This window comes from Pseudoliparis swirei, chromosome 2 (assembly GCF_029220125.1).
Source record: "Pseudoliparis swirei isolate HS2019 ecotype Mariana Trench chromosome 2, NWPU_hadal_v1, whole genome shotgun sequence".
Taxonomy (NCBI): Eukaryota; Metazoa; Chordata; class Actinopteri; order Perciformes; family Liparidae; genus Pseudoliparis; species Pseudoliparis swirei.
Genome location: NC_079389.1, coordinates 20,771,186 through 20,791,144, shown reverse-complemented (window position 1 = coordinate 20,791,144; position 19,959 = coordinate 20,771,186). Strand labels below are relative to the sequence as shown.

The 19,959-nt window shown below is 43.9% G+C and overlaps 1 protein-coding gene across 2 annotated transcripts in view; it reads left to right on the top strand.

Moving 5' to 3' along the window:
* klf7b (Kruppel like factor 7b) overlaps nucleotides 1-15,462 on the top strand; it is a 76,141-nt gene extending 60,679 nt beyond the window's left edge. For both annotated transcript variants that reach the window (XM_056423447.1, XM_056423454.1), the window contains exons 3-4: nucleotides 4,154-4,277; nucleotides 11,056-15,462. In XM_056423447.1, the coding sequence (XP_056279422.1) occupies nucleotides 4,154-4,277; nucleotides 11,056-11,107 (176 nt within the window). In that variant the 3' untranslated portion in view covers nucleotides 11,108-15,462. The remainder of the gene's footprint in view (nucleotides 1-4,153; nucleotides 4,278-11,055) is intronic.
* Nucleotides 15,463-19,959: the final 4,497 nt, after the last annotated feature.

The window sequence follows — 19,959 nt, the reverse complement described above, 5'->3', positions numbered from 1 at the left end:
TTTCCAGGCCTGGAAAAGTCATGGAAAAACCTAAAATCACAAAAGTTTTGGAAAAGTCATGGAAATTTGTTATAATCTGTTCATTTACGTCGAGTTTAAAATAATTCATATGTTTTTAAAAGGAAGACTCAAATTATAAGCCGGCATACGCCAAATCCAAACAGATGGATTTGCACATAAAGGATAAAGAATAAAAAGAATAAACATTTATATAAGTGTTTCTAAGAATACAAATGTATAGTAATGTTTATTCTTTTTCTTTTTTTTCACTTACATTTTTTATTTGTTGAGTGATATAAACATAAAACAAGTACAAAAATGTCATATATAAACATAAACATATATATACACCCATATACATACCCCTACACCCAGACACACACACACATACATACATATACACACGCATACATACACACACATATATACACACAGACACATACCCTCCCCCCCCCTCCAAAAAAAATAAATACAACAATAAAAATTTTAAAAAAGACAACAACAACAAAAAACAGCCCCGGCACCCCCTTAATTATCTTTTACTTGTAAGTGTGTATACACCACCCTGCATCTGTATTTGCAATCCCCTCAAAATCCAAATCTTACCCCTGAGTATTTGAGTAATGTTTATTCTTTCAATCAAACTAATGTCTCATGTTTCATTGAAGGTGTATTGTATGCCTTGTAATTCTCATTGTTTGAATACTACATTTTCAAAAAGTGTTCATGTACACACCGAGATTTCAGTTTGGTCATGGAAATTTGGTTTAAAGTCATGGAAAAGTCATGGAAAAGTCATGGAAAAGTCCTGGAATTCGATCGGTCAACATGTGTACGAACCCTGAATAGTCAAGTGAGCAAACAAGCCGCGAAGCACTGGAGTTGAGACTCAGCGTGAGTCTCGGGTCACGGAGCCTCCAGACGAGCTGAGGCGTGTGCTGCAGAGCTCAGGTCGGCTGTTTTCAGAAAAGAACCAATAAAAAGGCACCAGGAACTCGTCTGTTACTCAGTTTCATCATTTCCAATCATCGCTCCGCTGTCTGCAGGCCCGTCCGGCTGCACGGCTGCAAATACTGACGCTAATTGAGCTGGAATATGGATACAACGCCTCCAAGAGTGTATCGGCGCTTCAATGAGAGCAACCTTTTGATGACAAAACCCAATTAATTACAAAAGCAAGTGCAACAAAGCCTGGCTTTTGAGAGGAAGGATGCTCGATAGTTCCTATCTGGATGTTAAGTACAGATGAGGTGAGAGAGGGAGGCCTGTTGTCCGAAATGCACGATGTCGAGACAGCATCAAAACCCCGACCCCTGTTGTGGAAATCAGCAAACCGGCGGCTCGGGATTTGACTAGAACATTTGAATATGCAAACCCAGGAGGGCGCCGCTCGCCATCTGGAATGAATTCGGTCCGAGAACAACCGCGTCGCGTCTGCGGATGAAAGACGACACTGATCAAAGTTACACGCCAACTGTGTGTGTGTGTGTGTGTGTGTGTGTGTGTGTGTCGGATGTTCCTGTGGCACGTCATCTTTTTACTCGCCGTTGCATCACCTCGCTGGTCCACGCAAAGGTGCGCTTTCCACCGCTTCCGTCATGCTGACCCGTGCGTATGAAGTATGATTTAAAGGAGGTACTAAACTAAATCTGCATCTGTGGAAATGTCTGCATTGAAAAGTCAAGTTAAAAAAAAAAAAATAGCTCAGATCCTGTAGACCCAGAGTCTCAGATGAACGGCTGCACAACGGGAGCTATTTTTTTTTGGACTTTCCTTTTAGTGAAATGCTCCTCTGGTAAAGTCACCCAGTGTATATGAATGGACAGGGCTTTTATTGTGAAAGGTAATAACATAGGCGTGGGTACGGTCTGCGGTTGCTGGACACTTGGGTGTATATTTTTAATATGTCAGTTACACAATGCTTTCATTCCCGGTGCGAAAGCTCCGAAACATTTACATAAAAACTCATTACAAAAAATAATTGTGTCACGTTATCACGATCTATGTGAAAGTATTCATGACAAAAGAAGAAGAAATAACATTACCTTCGCATTGAAAATGCGGAAGGTAATGTTTTGATTGCCGTGTATTTATTTATTTATTTGTATGCGTGTTATTCGCATAAGTAAAAAAGTATTAAACCGAATCGCATGAAATTTGGTGGGATGATTGGTTATTATCCGGGGACCATTTGATTAGATTTTGGGATCGATCGGGTCAAAGGTCATGGTCAAGGTCATGAAAAGGTCAACATCTTCTTTTTACCAATTTATATCCAATTGGCATGCAACTAATGCCAACATTTTCATAATTCAATGCCCAATCTTGTGATATGCGAAGGTATGCGCTCTACCGAGTGCCCGTTCTAGTTTTGACTGCATTTCCCTTCTTGTGTGAAGGCCTTTACTCAAAGGCCGGAGCACCAGACTGGTTTGAACCCCTGAAACGTCTCGTCGTGGGAGGCGATGCAGCTTCTACTTTAAAAAATACTTTTACTGTTTTAGGTCCAAAATCATTATTTTAAAAGAAAACTCCCAACATACTTGTGGAAACATCCTTTATTTTATTTTCCATCGAGGTTTGTCCATTTTCAGAGTGTGCGGTAGAGAACTACCTCATGTCTTCAATGTGTTTCGTCTGCATCAATATGCTCAACAATTTACATCTCACGTCATTAATGTGTTGATTTAAAATGAAATGCGACGTCATACACCGTGTCCTTATTTTTAATTTATTTGGTTTTTAATTAATTGTTTATTTTTAATTTTAATATATATTTTTTAATGTAATATTGGTTTCTTGCTATTCCATTTGTTTTGCTTTGACTCTCTGTGGAGCACTTTGTAAACATTATTTTTAAAGATGCTATATGAATATTATTATTATTATATTACACAACGTGCACATTACTGGCAGATTCCTTTGAAGCGTAACCTTCGTGTTGATTTTGGCGCCCCCTGTGGACAAAAGCGGAAGTGCGCTAAGATCCAGATCCGGGCGCAGAAAGAAATATTAACTCTGTTAATTTAAAAATGACACGTCACGGACCTTTAATATGAATTAATTTGATCCGATACATATTATTAAGATGTGTTTATTTCCATTTTTAATTCTTAGAAATCCCGCAAATTATCTCCATCTGTTGAGTGGGCGACCAAGGTCATAACAACAACAACAAAAAAACTAAAAAAATGGAAATGTGAAACTCACTGGCTAATCCTTGCTCGTGTAAATATCATATCGCATGCTTTTCTGGTCTTAGTGTCGAACATTGTTAGTCTGAGACGAGCATTAAGAATAACTGAATGAATATAATCCTCTTTTCTTCTGCGGGTTATGAGGAGCCATCGGTATTAAATTATGAACTAGTTAAAAACTCATCGCAGCAGCTTTAATTAAAAATGACATTTGTTTGTGTTTACACTTATAGTCACTTTAGATGTAGTTTAATTTTTTGGGGGTTGCTATTTGAGTTTTTGAATTGTCTTCTCACAGAGAGAACTCCGCTCTCACGCAGGCAGGCAGACACCATCACGTCCCGTCTGAAGACAGTCTGCTCACACACACACACACACACACACACACACACACACACAGCTGGAAGGCTTTCTATCGTGGAGAGATAACTACAGGCAGAGAACAATAGAGCATCTCTCCTCCCATCTGGTGAAGTGGGGGATGAAACTTCATTTAAATTTTCTGATCCCACCACCTCAGGGGGTGTGTGTGTGTGTGTGGGGGGGGGGGTGGTGTAAAGGGGGAGCGCGAGATTTATTTCAGGGTGAATTTAGGATTATGAATTAACACGCCGCCGTGCTGAAAGACTTCATTTACAGCTAATTGATTGTATTGGCTCATTGCAATGGATGTTGTGTTAAAACTGGCCTGCCTGCCCGGCCCCTGTGTGTGTGTGTGTGTGTGTGTGTGTGTGTGTGTGTGTGTGTGTGTGTGTGTGTGTGTGTGTGTGTGTGTGTGTGTGTGTGTGTGTGTGTGTGTGTGTGTGTGTGTGTGTGTGTGTGTGTGTGTGTGTGTGTGTGTGTCTGGAACCTGTATATTAGTGAACAGAAGTAGATTAAATGAGTGAAATTAGATGTAGAAATTCTAATTAAATGTGACATTTCTCTCTCTCTCTCTCTCTCTCTCTCTCTCTCAGGTGAGAAGCCCTATAAGTGCTCATGGGAGGGCTGCGACTGGCGCTTCGCCCGCAGCGACGAGTTGACGCGACACTACCGCAAACACACCGGAGCCAAGCCCTTCAAGTGCAACCACTGCGACAGGTACGACCTCCCCCCCCCCCCCACACACACACACACACACACACAGCAGAGAAGGATCGAGTGTAAATAAATCAAATTCAGAATCACAATGTCTGCTGATGCTGCAAAAAAATAATAAAAAGAAGTCCATTTGGATTTCTCAATAACATTCTGAACATAAGAAGCCCGTCACTCTTTCCACGCCTTCCAATGTCTCCAAAGAGACCAATCAGACGCGTCGATGAAGGGCGTGAAGCCGGAAGCCGCCGCGGGGCGAGCCGGCGTCTCGTCGTCACGACACGAATCAGACGAGCTCATCGCAGAACCCGTCTCCGCGTGGAACGCCACGCGGGACGGGAGGCGACGAAGAGGACATCTGCTGAGGCGGCGAATCGTCGTCTTTACATTCACTCTTTCACGCCTTTGAATCAAGAGGGTGTTTTGGGTTTTTTTTGCCAGCCGTAGATTATTATTCTAATTCTGGATTTCTGTTTCTGAGTCGACCGGCGGCGGGGGATTGGATTTATTGGTCGCGCGCCGCTGCGTTTTCCTTCGCCGCGCTCGTGTCCGACGCAGTTTGACCTCGGCGGGAAAAAAAGAAAGGTATAAAAAAAAAAAATAGATGATGCGGTTTGGGATTCAAAATGAAAGCACACGAAGTCTCCCTGTGGACAAAAGCCAGCGGCGTCACAGCATCTCTGTTTGGTCCTGGTGTGTGTGTGTGTGTGTGTGTGTGTGTGTGTGTGTGTGTGTGTGTGTGTGTGTGTGTGTGTGTGTGTGTGTGTGTGTGTGTGTGTGTGTGTGTGTGTGTGTGTGTGTGTGTGTGTGTGTGTGTGTGTGTGTGTGCTTACTCATGCCTCTGTGCTGGCAAGTTAAATGGATTCTGGCTCTTGGCAGACTGGTCACAGCTAATTGAGTGGCACCAGATGCCAGCTCCACTTCAACATACACACTCTCTGTATGTGTGTGTGCCCGCACTACCTTTTCTGGTGAACAACACACACACACACACACACACGTTTGCCCCAGAGACAGTGTAATTGGCTGTAGCGGGTTCCCTCTAGTTTGGGTTTTAGACATAAACCCCTCCAGAAACCTGCTGGAAGCTTCTAATCCTAGCTGAGAGCTGGGACTGTATTAGCTCCTTCTTGGCTCACACTCAAGCGCAGTGTGCGGAGACTCCACACACACACACACACACACACACACACACACACACACACGGCGTGCAGAACGCTCAAACATGAACGTTTAAAAGATCCTGATGAAACAATGACGCGGGCTTAAGAGACATCACAGCGGCGTACATCAAAGTCGGCGTACAGAAGCTATATATATATGTATATATACATATATACATATATGTATATATATTTATATACATATCCAGTATATATTATTTTTATTTTTATTGTATTTATTAATCTTAATATTTTAATATTGTGAAACAAACGTGATTTTCTGGATGGATCTCAACACAGAAGCTCTTTTTCTCTCACGTTTTTTTTCTCCCGCGTCGACAGTTTTGCCGACTCGCAGTCGGAGTTCTCGCCAAACTCGTCGCCGCAACGGATGAACATCTGCGTTGGAAAAATGTCAGAGAATAAATGTGCAGAGAGAGAAGTAAACTACAACTTCCAAGGGGCATTTTCAGTTCGCTTCAAACTACAAACTACAATCCCCCTCCTGTGGCAATTTAGGACGTGGCGAGAGACGATTTACACCCGTTGCGTGCCTCTAATTACGTCTTTTAGAAAATAAACCTCTGGCTCCGCAGGAACGCGACGACACTCTGGGGTGGAACGGTTTCAAATGTTTGACGACTCTTTGGGGGCGACTGAATGTTTATTTATTAATATAATATTTCGTCGAATTTCTGAACATTTCCTTTATTTTAAAACCACAACCGGCTCGTCTCCGCCGCGTAATGAGATTAAAGATGGACGGCGGCGTCTGAGAGCTTCTCTACTCTTGTTTACGTATTTCCAGTTTCCCTTCAGGATCGACCGGAAGGCTTTATGATGCTCAAATTACAAAGTGGATGGAAACACATGCTTAACATAACCAGGATGCATCTTTACAGTACCACACACACACACACACACACACACACAAATCCACACACACACACATCTGTGGTGGGTGGAGCCCTTTAAAATATTACCATGAGAATGGCAAAAAGTGGCAACCATGGAGAGGTTAGCATTAGATAGACTGTTCAATCTGACACAATTTCTCCTGGGGAAACACGCGTGCACACACATGCGCGCGCACACGCGCACAACCACACACACACACGTTGCAGTCTGTCATTAATCCTGCCTAATCAAGCGGGGACCCCCCGATGTTCCTGGAAAGAGGAGTGATGAGTGGGAGGACAAAAAGAAGTGAGGAGGAGGAGAAGGGAGAGTTTAGAGGAGGGGAAGAGGCGGATGAGATGGAGGAGTGTGTGTGTGTGTGTGTGTGTTTGGGGGATGGGGGGACCGGGTACCAGCTGGTCTGGCTGCTCCACGCCCCAGCAGTGACACAGTAACTGGCATGGCCATCTGTCCAGCCCCACGCCCCCTCACACAGACTGGTGGAGGCGGTCGGCGCCGCACCGGCTCACGGGCCGCCGCTGGGCAGCGTCACCGTGTTCACCGTGACACGGTGACATCGGGAAACTCGACAAGATTTAAAACGTCACACGGGGCTCCGGCCACACTTTGCGTTTTTAACTATTATCCTGAAAACTTTCCCACAGCGAGACACAAACAACACAAAACACAGGAGAATCTCTCCATCTTCATTTGTTTTTAGACGTCCATCAACTTTGTATTTTTACTTCTGTAAACTGTGTCCGACGCCCCGACTCGTCGGATTGAGCCTGGAACATCTGTGTGGTGTTATTAACGTTGTTGTTAAAGTTGTTCTTAACGTTATTCTTAAATTGGTTCTTAACGTCGTCATTAACGTTATTCTTAACGTCGTTATTAACGTTGTTCTTAACGTTGCTATTAAAGTTGTTCTAAACGTCATTATTAACATTGTAATTAACGTTGTTATTAAAGTTGTTCTTAACGTCGTTCTTAGCGTTGTTATTAACGTTGTTTATTACGTTGTTCTTAAAGTTGTTCTTAAAGTTGTTGTTAACGTTGTTCTTAACGTCGTTATTAACGTCATTATTAACGCCATTATTAACGTTGTTCTTAAAGTTTTTCTTAAAGTTGTTCTTAACGTTGTTCTTAACGTTATTCTTAAATTGGTTCTTAACGTTGTTCTTAACGTCGTGATTAACGTTATTCTTAACGGCGTTATTAACGTTATTCTTAACGTTGCTCTTAAAGTTGTTCTTAATGTCATTATTAACATTGTTATTAATGTTGTTGTTAACGTTGTTCTTAACGTCGTTCTTAGCGTTGTTATTAACGTTGTTTATTATGTTGTTCTTAGAGTTGTTGTTAACGTTGTTCTTAACGTCATTCTTAGCGTTGTTATTAACGTTGTTTATTACGTTGTTCTTAAAGTTGTTAATGTTTTTCTTAACGTTGTTCTTAACGTCGTTATTAACGTCATTATTAACGCCGTTATTAACGTTGTTCTTAAAGTTGTTCTAAACGTTGTTCTTAACGTTGTTCTCATTGTTGTGAAACTGGCGTTTAACGTAACGCATATTTCATGTTGCATTGCGGTCGCGTCTAGCGTTGTAGCACGAAGGTAACGTTGCGTAACATTCGCGGTTAACGTTGTAACAAGTGGTTTTCTTGGTGAAACGGACGCGGCTAGCGTTGTAGCACGAAGGTAACGTTGTGTGTGAGACGCGGTTGACGCTGCAACACGTGATTAACGTTGTGAAGCGGTGGCTGTTTACGTTGAAACACGTTGCGAATGGTGCGATAAACGCTGTAACACTTGCTTATCGCTATGAACCGGTTGTTGTTAACATTGTAACACGTGGGTACTGTTGAGAAACCTACCAATGTTTTAAGATACTTCCCACACTGAAATCAGAGACATATGTTACCGTTTTACGCTCTTTAAAAAACATTTTTTAAATTTGTTGAAGGTTTAGTGTTAAGAAACAGCTAATAGATGCAGCAGTTGCATCAGGAGTTTCCTCCGCAGCATCAGTTGGACAGAATAAATCTGAATATAGCGCTCACAGCTTTATGCTAGTCAGAGATCTTCTTTCGGTTGAATCTGTGACAGCTGGACCAGTTTCCTTATTTTTCCGAGCTCAATGTGTTTCCTGCAGGAACCTGAAGGAACCAGGAGAACCAACCGGCTGAGAGGCCGCCGATTTGACTCCAATGTGCAAAGTTTCTATTGTACTTTTGAGTGTTGAGCTCTGTCTACTCGCATCTGGATAGCCTGCCCAAACACACACACACACACACACACACATAGCCTGGGCTAATTAATAATGAATAAAGCCTCTGGCAAATGGAATTTTCCATTTCTCCTTCTCTCCTCGCCCACATTTGGTTTTGCCTCTCCTTTATTCATATCATTTGCGATTCATTTTTATTGGGAATGTTCAGCTTTAATGGTGTAATTAAATGAAAACACTCGCGGATCTCATATTCCACATCAACCAGCACCTGGTTTTATGTCTCTCTCTCTCGCACCCGGCACAGTCACCACTGAGTTAAATTGCCCGGCTTCAGAGAATACTGCGAGCCTGTCTGCATTAGTGTCCGTGTTCACGATGCATATCTAATTAGTTCCTACAATAGTATTCGACTCGGAGCTCGAGCACTGACTGCGGAGCCGTGGAGGTCTCGCGGTGATTTATAGTCGTGGTTGAGTCGTATTTAGGAACCCACTGAGCCTGAATTGGCTAATATTCATCTCTACTATTGGGTTTCACTGATGTGACATAATGAAGTACGACTATTGTAGTTCACTGTAGTTTAAAAACCAAGAGTTTTTGTTTTTTTAAACTCCTCTGCATGAATACATGTGCCGTGAGCTCTCCTCTTCATGTTGAGATAATTCTTCAACCTTTTAGCTTTTTGTGGTCCACTAAACTCAAAGCGAAGCCGGTTCTGACCTCTCTGGGTTCCTCAGTGAGGTTCTGCTCCGGGTCCACACAGTCACACCCTAGTGTAGTACACTGCTACAATACAATTATACATTAATACCATTATCATCATTTTACCCAGCTCATTTAAACTGGCTCCCCCATATTTTCTTTGTACATTTTCAAATATAAATATTTTCTTCACTGTGACTTGACTGAATATGTAGTATGCCCAGCTAACCAGTATTTTAAATTCATCAATTGTCTGTCGATCCATTGCTTTCCAACTCCTGCATTAGTCCAGAGTTGTAGGCTCTTGCTCAGGGGTCGGGAACCTACGGCTCGCGAGCCATATATGGCTCTTCCGGTGACGGCATATGGCTCCCAGACAATTTTGAGTTAAAAAAAAAAAATTCTCCACCCGCCCCCCTGTAATTTTCTCTATCGCGCCAGATTACAGCAGAAGTAATTTCAGGTCCTTTTCTTAAAGAAGTCTTTGTTCTTTTATTAAACTAAACGTCTGTTATTGATCGTATCTAACCAGCAGCATGTCACTTCTGTCTCTACGTGTCGCGTTAACACTTCTCGGCTCGCCGTCTCGCGCGCCGCAGAGCTCAGATGCCGGCGCGGAGCAACAAAAAAGTCACCTGCACCCCCCACCCCCCCGTAGCATCATGCAGCACCAGAAGTCGCATTAAAAGCAAGACATATTTAATTTATTATACGTTAAAAATACTATATGGCTCTCAATTAAATATATTTAGAAATATTTGGCTTTGATGGCTCTCCCAGTGAAAAAGGTTCCTGACCCCTGCTCTGGCTCATCAGTGTCTGGTGTCAAAAAGACGTGCGCCCCTGAGCTGTTGGTGTCCAGCCTGGTTTACTTCCTCCATTGGGGTTCGTTGCTGTTGGAACCAAAGGTCTCGAAAACCAGAGCAACGTGTTGCGTTCTTGCTCAGTATTGGTGAGACGCTGTGGTTTCTTTGAAATGTTACGCATTAGTACGTTAGCTTGTGTGGCTAATGCACTTTTCCGACTCACAGAATATGGAAGTTTCCACCGTCTTGAAAATACCGCGTACACTTCAGGGGGCGTGGGACTGACGCGTGAACACAGAGCCAGGGTGTATTTCAGTTCCCAGGAAGCACATTGAGCCGAGGTGTAGAGTAACTGTGGAACATTTCCAACAAATACACAGAGCTGGTTGGAGGTTCATGTATTCAGAACTATATGAAGAGCTAGTGGCATTGAGCAGCACCACTTGCATGATGTATTATGGTTATTCTGTTCAAATCTCCAATAAAATAAGACGAATTATGTTATTTAATAGGCCGACACAAGTTTTTTTAAAGTTATAAAGGTGTTTCAGCATTTTTCTCCGTCTCCCTCCTGTATTTTCCGTACGTGATTACCTTCGCTTTGAAAATGCGGAAGGTAATGTTTTGATCGCCGTGTATTTGTATGCGTGCGTGCGTGTTATTCGCATAAGTCAAAAAGTATTAAACCGAATCGCATGAACTTTGGTGGGATGATTGGTTATTATCCGGGGACCATTTGATTAGATTTTGGGATTGATCGGGTTAAAGGTCAAGGACAAGGTCATGAAAAGGTCAACATCCTATTTTTACCATAGCGCGGTTAATTGTTATCCAATTGGCATGCAACTAATGCCAAAGTGTTCATAATTTAATGCCCAATCTTGTGATTTGCGAAGGTATGCGCTCTACCGAGTGCCTGTTCTAGTTCATGTATATTTAAGGTGCGGGATTGACGTTGCTTCTCCGTTTCCCTCTGCAGGTGTTTCTCTCGGTCAGACCACCTCGCCCTGCACATGAAGAGGCACATCTGAGGGCAACAAGAGAAGGAGACGAGAAGGAGAAGGAGAAGAAGCAAGAGGAGACATTGGAGCAGGAGGAGGAGGAGGAGATAGGAGGAGGGAGGGATGGGCAGTCGAGCTACCAACCGCCCGCCTCGTTCACCCCGTCCGTAAACCAGCCGAGAGGAAGATCAAACCGGAGCGCCGGCCCTCTCGTCGGAGGCTGCGACCGGAGGGGAAAACGAGGAGTAGCTAGATTGTTGTTTTTTTCTTTAAACCTACACACTCGCAAGAGTGAACACCCAACACACCCGTCTTTGAACGCATCGTACCCGGTGAACCCCGGCTGCTCTCATGCGGCTCTGGGGGCTTGGACACTGCCAAACCAACATGTACTTATTTTACTTAACGCCGCCTGTTTTTTCTTTCTCTGTAGTCAGTGTGTTTAAACCATGAAGTCACTTCTGGTGAGAAGGTAGTTCAGTGGGGAACACTTAAAATATCCCCGTAGTCAGTTGTTAGTGCTTTACCGGCTTTTAAAAATCAAATACTCAACTTTTGTCATTGCTTATTTTTTTCTTCAATATTTCTCATACACGGAACTTTTAGAAACCATCATCTGCCGCAGTCAGCTTCAGTAATCTATGTGAAGAAAACAACAACGAATCTGCAGGAGAGACTGTCCGGCTCGACCGATTGTCACAGCTGACAATCGGGGCCCGGACGCTTGGTACTTTTTCGGCGCACCCGTGGGAGCCTCGGTCAGCGGGCGCCGCTGCAGCTCTCAGGCTCTCCTCCGGTGGGCGTTCGCTCGGCTACGCCGAGACGCCCGCCGCCTCCGCAGGACATCTGACAGAAATGCGCGGCGACACTTTCTTCCCTTTTTTTCTACTTAGAGGACGATAATTCTTCTTATTGTGGTAATTGCAAAGAATGACACTTTGTTCTTGTTTCTCTGTTGGAGAAAACGTCTTCAAACTCACTGAATTGTGTTTGAGGGGGGAAAAAAGGAAAAGTTAAAAAATGTCAAAAAATAAACAGAAAATCTTGAGGATGTCATCAACCGAATGTGGGATGAGAAGGAGAGCGCTGTTGGTCTTTTAAACCCCCCCCCCGTGTGCACTGGCTTCGTTTCTGCAGCAAAAGAAGAAGAAGAAAAAAGAAACGGAATCATAACGACACTCAGAAAAAAGGGATTTGTCCTTTTTTTGGGACTGACATAAAAGCAGAGAGGTCTCCAGGTTGCGTTTCTTTCAGCGCTGCTCCTTCCGCCCTGCGATTCACTTGAACTGGGAGCCGCTTGCGTGACCTTTCCTGGTCTCGCGCTCTTACCGGTGGCGGGCGGGAGGACTCGCTGAGAGAACAATGGAAAACCTGTTTTCTCCTCTTTCTTTTTTGCTTTTTTTGTTGATTCGGAGAGTCGTCCCGGAGCTCTTTCACAGACTCTGAGATCTCATCTCGCCGGGGCGGCGCCGCGTGGGCACGCCGAGCGGAGGCCGAGGAGCCGCTTTTGGCTCGCTCGCGTCGGGACTCGAAAAACGGACGCGGTCACGCCGGCCCCCGGTCGAATTTGCCTGTTTCATATCCATTGACTGCACTGACTCCCTCTTCTTTTTATGGGGTTTTCAATGTTATCTGTGCTTTTTCTTTCTTTTTTTATACAGCTGAAAGAAAATGAACTCAAAGAAAAAGAAAAAAAACTCATAAAAAGACTTGGGGAAGAAAAGAAAACGACACAAAAAACTCTTCTGTCTCGCGCTACACGTTGTATAGAGAACAAGAACACACACTCCGTCTACACACAGACTTACACTGCGGTTTCTTTGCTCACTCTTGAGATAAGACTAATAAGATTTAGAAAAATAATGAATAAACGAATGAACGGAGTTGGAAAACAAAACACTGCATGGCAGGCTTTACACACACAAGCTCATGAACACACACACACACACATACACACTCTTCCTGGAATGATATGTTCTGCTCCCAGATCTTTTTTCACAGTAGGAATTTAGCAACTGTTGTTTAGTAGAAGAGTATCTTAGCTCTCGGCTGGAGGTAACAAACGATTCCAAATCCTTTGAAGTGAGAAATCGGCTTGTTCTCGGTTCCAGCAATCACCCACATATCCCTCGCCACAGTGTGTGCCTCTCATTTCCTCAGCGCTCTCGCTACAGAGACTCCGGTCGCGTCGTCGGTTACGGTCGAGGGTGAAAATAACCACCGCTTTCATGGAATAATGAATAGAAGTAAAACAATTGCAGAGGGTCTTTTTTCGCAGAACATGTCGAGAACATGTCAGTAGTCCTCGCAGACCGTTCCTACCCTGCCTCTCGTGAACAGTGAATTTGAATGTCTTGACCTGGAAATCTGGGGATTCAGTTTTCCAAGAACTGAAAGTCCGGGGAATAAAATGACAAAATCGACAGGAACATTTACTGGAAAACTAAAAAAATTGGGTTCCCCAAACTTCTTTTTTCTCGTGAGACATTTTGTTGATGAAGGATTGAGAGTTGTAATAACCCCCTACATTCATGTTGGTTATACATAAATCACATTAATCTGAACCACTCAAACTAGCCAAGTATTTTAACATGTTTGGCTTTCTAAACAACACACGGAGGAAGTTAATTAAATACATAATGCCAAAGGCAGCCAGCTAGTAGCCAGTGACACAAAGCCAGCTAGTTTGGAGCAATGCGTACAAGTCATGGATGTATTATAAGAACTGGAGACTTGGACCCCAAGATGGCGCCTATTCAATCCAATTAGAGTTGCTCGCCTGGCACGTACTCCCACCTTCCGGGTTTACTCCCGTAGTTTGCGGCCCACTGATTATGAGCAGTCGCGTTTCTCCCGCTGTCCCCGCTCTCTCACATTTTCAAATCATTTTTCGTGGCTCGAGGAAATTTCTACAAATTAAAATAGTTGACCTTTGGTCTGCAGGGTGTTTTTGTGCGGCCGCAATACCAAGAGTGGCCACCGGACGGAATTAGAAGGGTGGCGCCGTATCCAGGTCCTATAACACACCCGCGGTACGAAGGGATGTCGGATTGCCGTTTTGCCACTACTCGTTCATAACAAGAGTTAAGAGGTTTACGGGCATAAAAAACAAACACGCACCACCCTGCTGGGGGCTTTTCTCAATCGACTTGTATCCGTGAACTGAATGTAATCGCTAACGCTAAAATGTCCGACCTATAACATGATCAACTCTTGGCGAACGCTGTGGCGAGGACATGTCCGCAACGCCCGCTTTCCATCGCCTGATGGTTGCAGCAGCAAAAAACTAAGCCTGCCTTGCAATCGAGGGCGTTGCTGATACTGCCAACACCGGCACCGCTGCTCCATCCGCCCACCACCACCTTAATGCCCCGTGGCGCATGCTAACGGTCCCAGCGTGCCCAGTCATCATGCCAGTCGAGTCGACCTCGCCAGCCTTCGTCAGGTGAAATAGTGAGAGCATTCCCCTTCGAGGGGGTTTTATGGTGCAGCTTCAACCAATCGATACCAAAAACCTCCAGCGTGGAACTGCCCTTTAGCCACGGGCAGAGGGAGACCGCCTCCATACGAGGCCTCTGTGTCCAGCGGCAGCTTTTCTCTACTAACTCTCTGTTTCTGCTCAATACGGCGAAAAGCAACCCACGTCTGAGACGAATCCACCGTCTCACTGTTGATTTCCTTTTGTTGTTCGGTTTCTGTGACTGAAGCTCTATTGACGGTGATAATTCCTTCAGCTTAATTGATGCAAAATCATGCTAAAATGTTGAGACGGACGACAGGATGTAGAAGGAGCCCTCCTATACAGGAAGTACAATCATAGAGGGATGGGGATCGTAGCACTTTTGAGAGGCTTTTGATGGCATGAATGTGTACATATGTGTGTATGTGTGTGGTTCCCCGTTAGGCGTACTGTGAGGGACGCAGTGATTCAGCAAAATGGTTGAGAACCGATTTCTTTTTTACTGCTGAACATGTGGGAGAAATGTTGGTTGATGCGTTGGCTGTTTGAAAATGCTGTTAATCTAAGCAACGGCTGACAATGTGTTTATTCGTCTTTTGTTCAGACCCCTCATTCGATTATTCATCCATTCATTATTTCAAGTCATGGAGCTTGATGTCTCGAGTCAAGAGATGAGAACTTGCTTTGCACACTAAAATCAGGCTCTCTGAAGATGCGTTTAAGTGACAGTTTTCTATGGCTCATTATTTTCTCTGTTCTTTTCTCACTCCCAAAAACATTTGAATTTGTCCTGATTATTAAAAAGATGAAGAAAACTAAACCTAGTCTGAATATAACAAATATCTGGATGTAAATCAGATCATACAGATACAGTTCCGATCATTTCTGAGCACAGACAGACAGATCTTCTTGCACAGACGTTCTCATAGTTATGAGCTTTAAAGGTGCAGTGTGCAGAATTTGGCGATATCTAGTGGTGAGGTTGCAGATTGGCACCAATTGAAGATTCTCCCGCTCGCCAAACATGTCGGACAGGGATGGAAAATCTTTTTTTCCCTCATGGAAACGTCCACATCTGAAGATAAATCATGAACTCTACCGACCTCCCACCAATCTTGCTCATCAGCAGTAAACTTAATGGCAACTGCCAATGGTCGTGAAATATATATTAGCTTGCAGAGAGGGCACTTAAACATTTCCAAAAAAACTATTGCACACTTATTGCTAGTATGCTATTGGTTAAGCTGCAATGTGCCAATAGAACGTGGTCATAAGGTTGTCCACCCCTGTTGTAGGAGAAGTACATTCTAATGAAAGTTTATCTTTCACGACATTAATGTTTTTTTAGGAATAACACATTCACAAATGTTGCCCTGAACCACAAAGAGGAGCGTCCAACCAATACAACTCATAGATCTTCTCTCACATCAAACTCCATCTTGACATCTGGCAGATCTCAAAGTCCCCTCAGATACACTTCAGTCCCATGTCGAAGCTCCGGGTCTCCCGTCGTCCCTCAGGCTCCTCCGGGCCGGCTAGCAGCCGTCCCAACGCTCCGATTAGCATCGGCACTCCCGGGTCCTCTTCTCTCGTCGCAGTTCGGCTAATGAGATAGCTCTGGGTCACAGGTCTGGAGAAAGAAAAAAGAAAAACAACAGGGACCTGGAGTCCGGACTGGTTCCAGCGCCATGTACCCAGTGGACGAATCTGATGTGGAACAAACAGAAGATCCCGTTAGTGTCAGGAAATGCCCGGCGACGGTCACATAGACTAAACCATGAGCGGGAAAAAACTATTTACCAATATGAATATTCAAATCGTTAAATCAGTTTAGCGATTAAATTAATTACCATTTATCTGCAAAGGCCCTTCAGATATAACATCCAATGTCTCCGAACCCCCCCCCCCCCCCTCTTCCGTCACAGTTCAGGGGCCATTCTTGTGTCCCTCCAGCCTCACCCCCATCTCTCCCTCTCTGTCCACAGCAGTTGTCCATGCACTATCAGCCGCGGGAACGCTGAATGCACACTTTACACGTTTCGCCCAAAGATATGCATATTTGCAAGTTAACTGCTGTGAATGTAGTAGATGTAGAGGAAAGAGCCGAGAGGGCGGAAGAGGAGCGTTGGATGGGAGGTGGAAAGAGAGGGATAGTTTTTCTTACATGGTCGTCCCATTAAATCTTAATTACCGGTACGCTCCGACTCTTTATGCTTCGTGAACGTTCTCGGTCTCTCGTCAGCTGGAGCCGAACTCATTGTTCACAAATGTAAAATAATGTTCTCGTGGTCTTATCGGCAAGAGCGAAGAAGCTTTACTTGGAGTGAGCTTCTGAGAATAGTTGATGTCCGATTTCAAAATCGCATGCGGGCTGGAGACCATTCCCAAACAGATAGCGGTAACTCCACCCAGAGGAGAAGTTCAATCCTTTGAGATTAACTGAGGGCGCTTTCACACTGGCAGGTTGGTCTGAATGGGGAAATGGGTCTCCCGAAAGGTGAACTATTGACAAACTGTTGCGCAGTTCGGTCAGAAAGTAGATCGTACCCCACGAGACAAAACTTGTCCGCATGTCACGACAATGTTATCCCTGGTATCCTCACGGAATTCGGACCCCGAACCCCCGAACTCAGTGTGAAAACAGCCTTTGGCCGCAGCCAGTTGTCCGGACTCAGTCCTTTTCAGGCTTCAGTCTCCACAGTTCGCTATCATATCACCCTGAAGAAGGAGGCTTTTGTAAATAGCGGCGGCACCGGCTCAAGACGTTTCAGCGCTTCTGTAGACCTTTAGTTCACGCAAAACATTGCACTACATGATCATACTTAGCTATCGCACTCCTTCCATGTGCACGCACTGCTAGCTTAGTCTGTTGGAGCACTCTGTCAAATATCCACTTAACATTTCCTTCCATGTCCCGGATGCACTTTGCCACCACGAACCATATACCACGGGTCCACTCGAGACGGATCAGAGTGGCGCTTTGGCTTCCGGTGAAATGCCTTTTTTCCTCTCCGCGGTTCTAGAGGAGTGTGTCGTACTTTGCGGACATTTAGTCATGCTGTGACTTGGTCGAAACTTTCTTGGTATCAGTGGCATCCCGGAGTGACTCTGTCTGTAACTACTGTGTTTGTCCATGCTTGATGTGTCAGTATATAAGGGATTCACAGATCTTTACCCGTCTCCTCGTGTCTGTATATTTCACCTCCACCCAACTCAAAACCCTCCCCACCAAAACCACGAGCAGTCTGAGCCGTCTGGGGCCTGAAAGTGTTCAGGTATCCGGCTGTACTTGGGGAGTTTTCTCGAGAGCTAAATGCTGCTCGGGATCTCGGAGCAGTTATTTGGCCAGTCTGCAATAACTTTTCCACATTTCCAGCTCAATAGCCGGTCAGTGGGGATAGTTCAAGTCCAGTCGACCCCTCCTTGTGGGTGCTTTTCCATCAGTTCATCTGCTCAGTTAGATCATAGCGCCGAGGGTTCTTCATGCTTGGGAACTGCTTCTTAGAGAGGGCAAACTCCACGTATGTGCAAAAAGGATTGGTTTCAAAAACTTGCCGACAGGAAACGGTTCAAACTAAGTTCTTGTTCGTGACTGGGAATCCAAATAACTTCCTATATGTCCTTCCTGTTGGTTCTGACATGTTGCTGCTCACCAGCTGCTTCTCAGAGATCTAGGACACGAAGAACACACAAGACGCCTTTATACGTCCTCGGGTTTACACGCCTAACGAAAGCTTCAGATGATTTTGGTTAAACTCAAGGTTTTATAAATGAGCACGATGCTCATCTTGCTTTCCCAAATGGACGTTGCTGTAAAGATTGATTCAATGCATTCTCCAATGCATCTGGTGTGAAGCAAAGTTTTAAATCAGAAGGAATGAGTCAGGCTCACAGACAAAAACTTAGCAAATGATTTTGGCGCCAATCCTTAGGCCGCACATTGGAGGGGAGTGAAAGCTGTGTTTTAGCACCCTCGTATGTCATCATAGTTATGTCAAACCATAACTGTGAAGGGATCCTATATGCTTCCTGTGATAAGAGAAGAGAAGCAGGTGTGTTTTTACCATCACGACTCGCCCGTCCTGCAGTGGCTCTGTTACTCCGATACCTTTCATATCAACCTTGGATCCATAAGCCGTCACTCCACACCCGCCTTCCTCTCCTCTTTTACCGTCGCCTCTGTTGACTTTTTAATTATTTATTTTTTATCTTAAGTTCTCTTACCATTTTTTGCTGTACAAAGTGTTTAAAATATTATTTGTATTATACAATGTTAGTATGGTAATGTTCTTTATTAAGGAAGAAGAAAATTTATTTTTGTTACTGGTCTGTTTCATAATTCTTTTTCTAAATTGGTATTGTAAGATATCTATGCAAGAACTGTTAAGTGGAGCATTTTTATTTAAGAATGTAATATGTGTAATAAATGGTAGAATCTGGTCATGGCTCTTGTGTGTGTCTCTAGTATGACTTTATTATCTCAAGTTCTTACATTTGTTTTAGCATTGTTCTCATAAATGTCTAAATTTAAATCAAAATTTCTGAGAATACTAAACCCCTCCCTGTCTCCCTTTCCCCCATAATAGGCCATTATAGGACAAAAGACACAATTAATTGCTTAGGTTTCACCTAATGATTACATCTTGATTAATCATGTGGCCCATGAAGGGGGAGAAAATATGACGCAAAAATCTGACATTTACAAACTAGCTTTGTGAAAAGTGGTTTTCTTCCAGGAGAAAATCTGTAGTTCACACGACGGGTTCAAACGATGAAGTGGGTAAAAAGTTTCTCTTATTGGAAAAATACATGTTCATTTATGACGTCATAGCCCACATGCATCTTCAAATTACTTACTAACTGTCATGGGTGGACCCAAATGCACGACTCCGGAGACAGCACTGCAAATAATTATCTTTACTCAGAAAATAATCCAGAACATAACACTAAGAAATATATTGATTCATCAAGTAACGCACGAGGACTTGGGCTGGAAACGTAAGAAAATCTGGCAGAGGTCAAGAGCAAGTGAGGGGGCCTGAGTAGACGGACTAACGAGGGAATGGGCAACAGGTGAGACGGGCATGAGGACCAGGTGAAGGTAATGAGGGACTAACGAGGGAGTGATCAGAGGCAGGCGAGAGAACAGGTGAAGGTAGTTGGACTAACGAGATGGGAAGCAGGATCTAGAATGACATGATAGTTAATAAAACAGGATGAAAACAACTCATAAAAAGGAAGATGTGGAGCTAAACTGTTACACCAACAGTTTAAAATCGATAGATATTCAATTTATGAACGCATAAGACAACAACAGCAAAAACAGCAAATCCTCAGAATGGAGAAGCTTGAACCAGGAGGTGTCAAAATAAAAATAAAAACTTATTAAAAAGTGGATAACTCTGTTGTTTGACGAATGGAA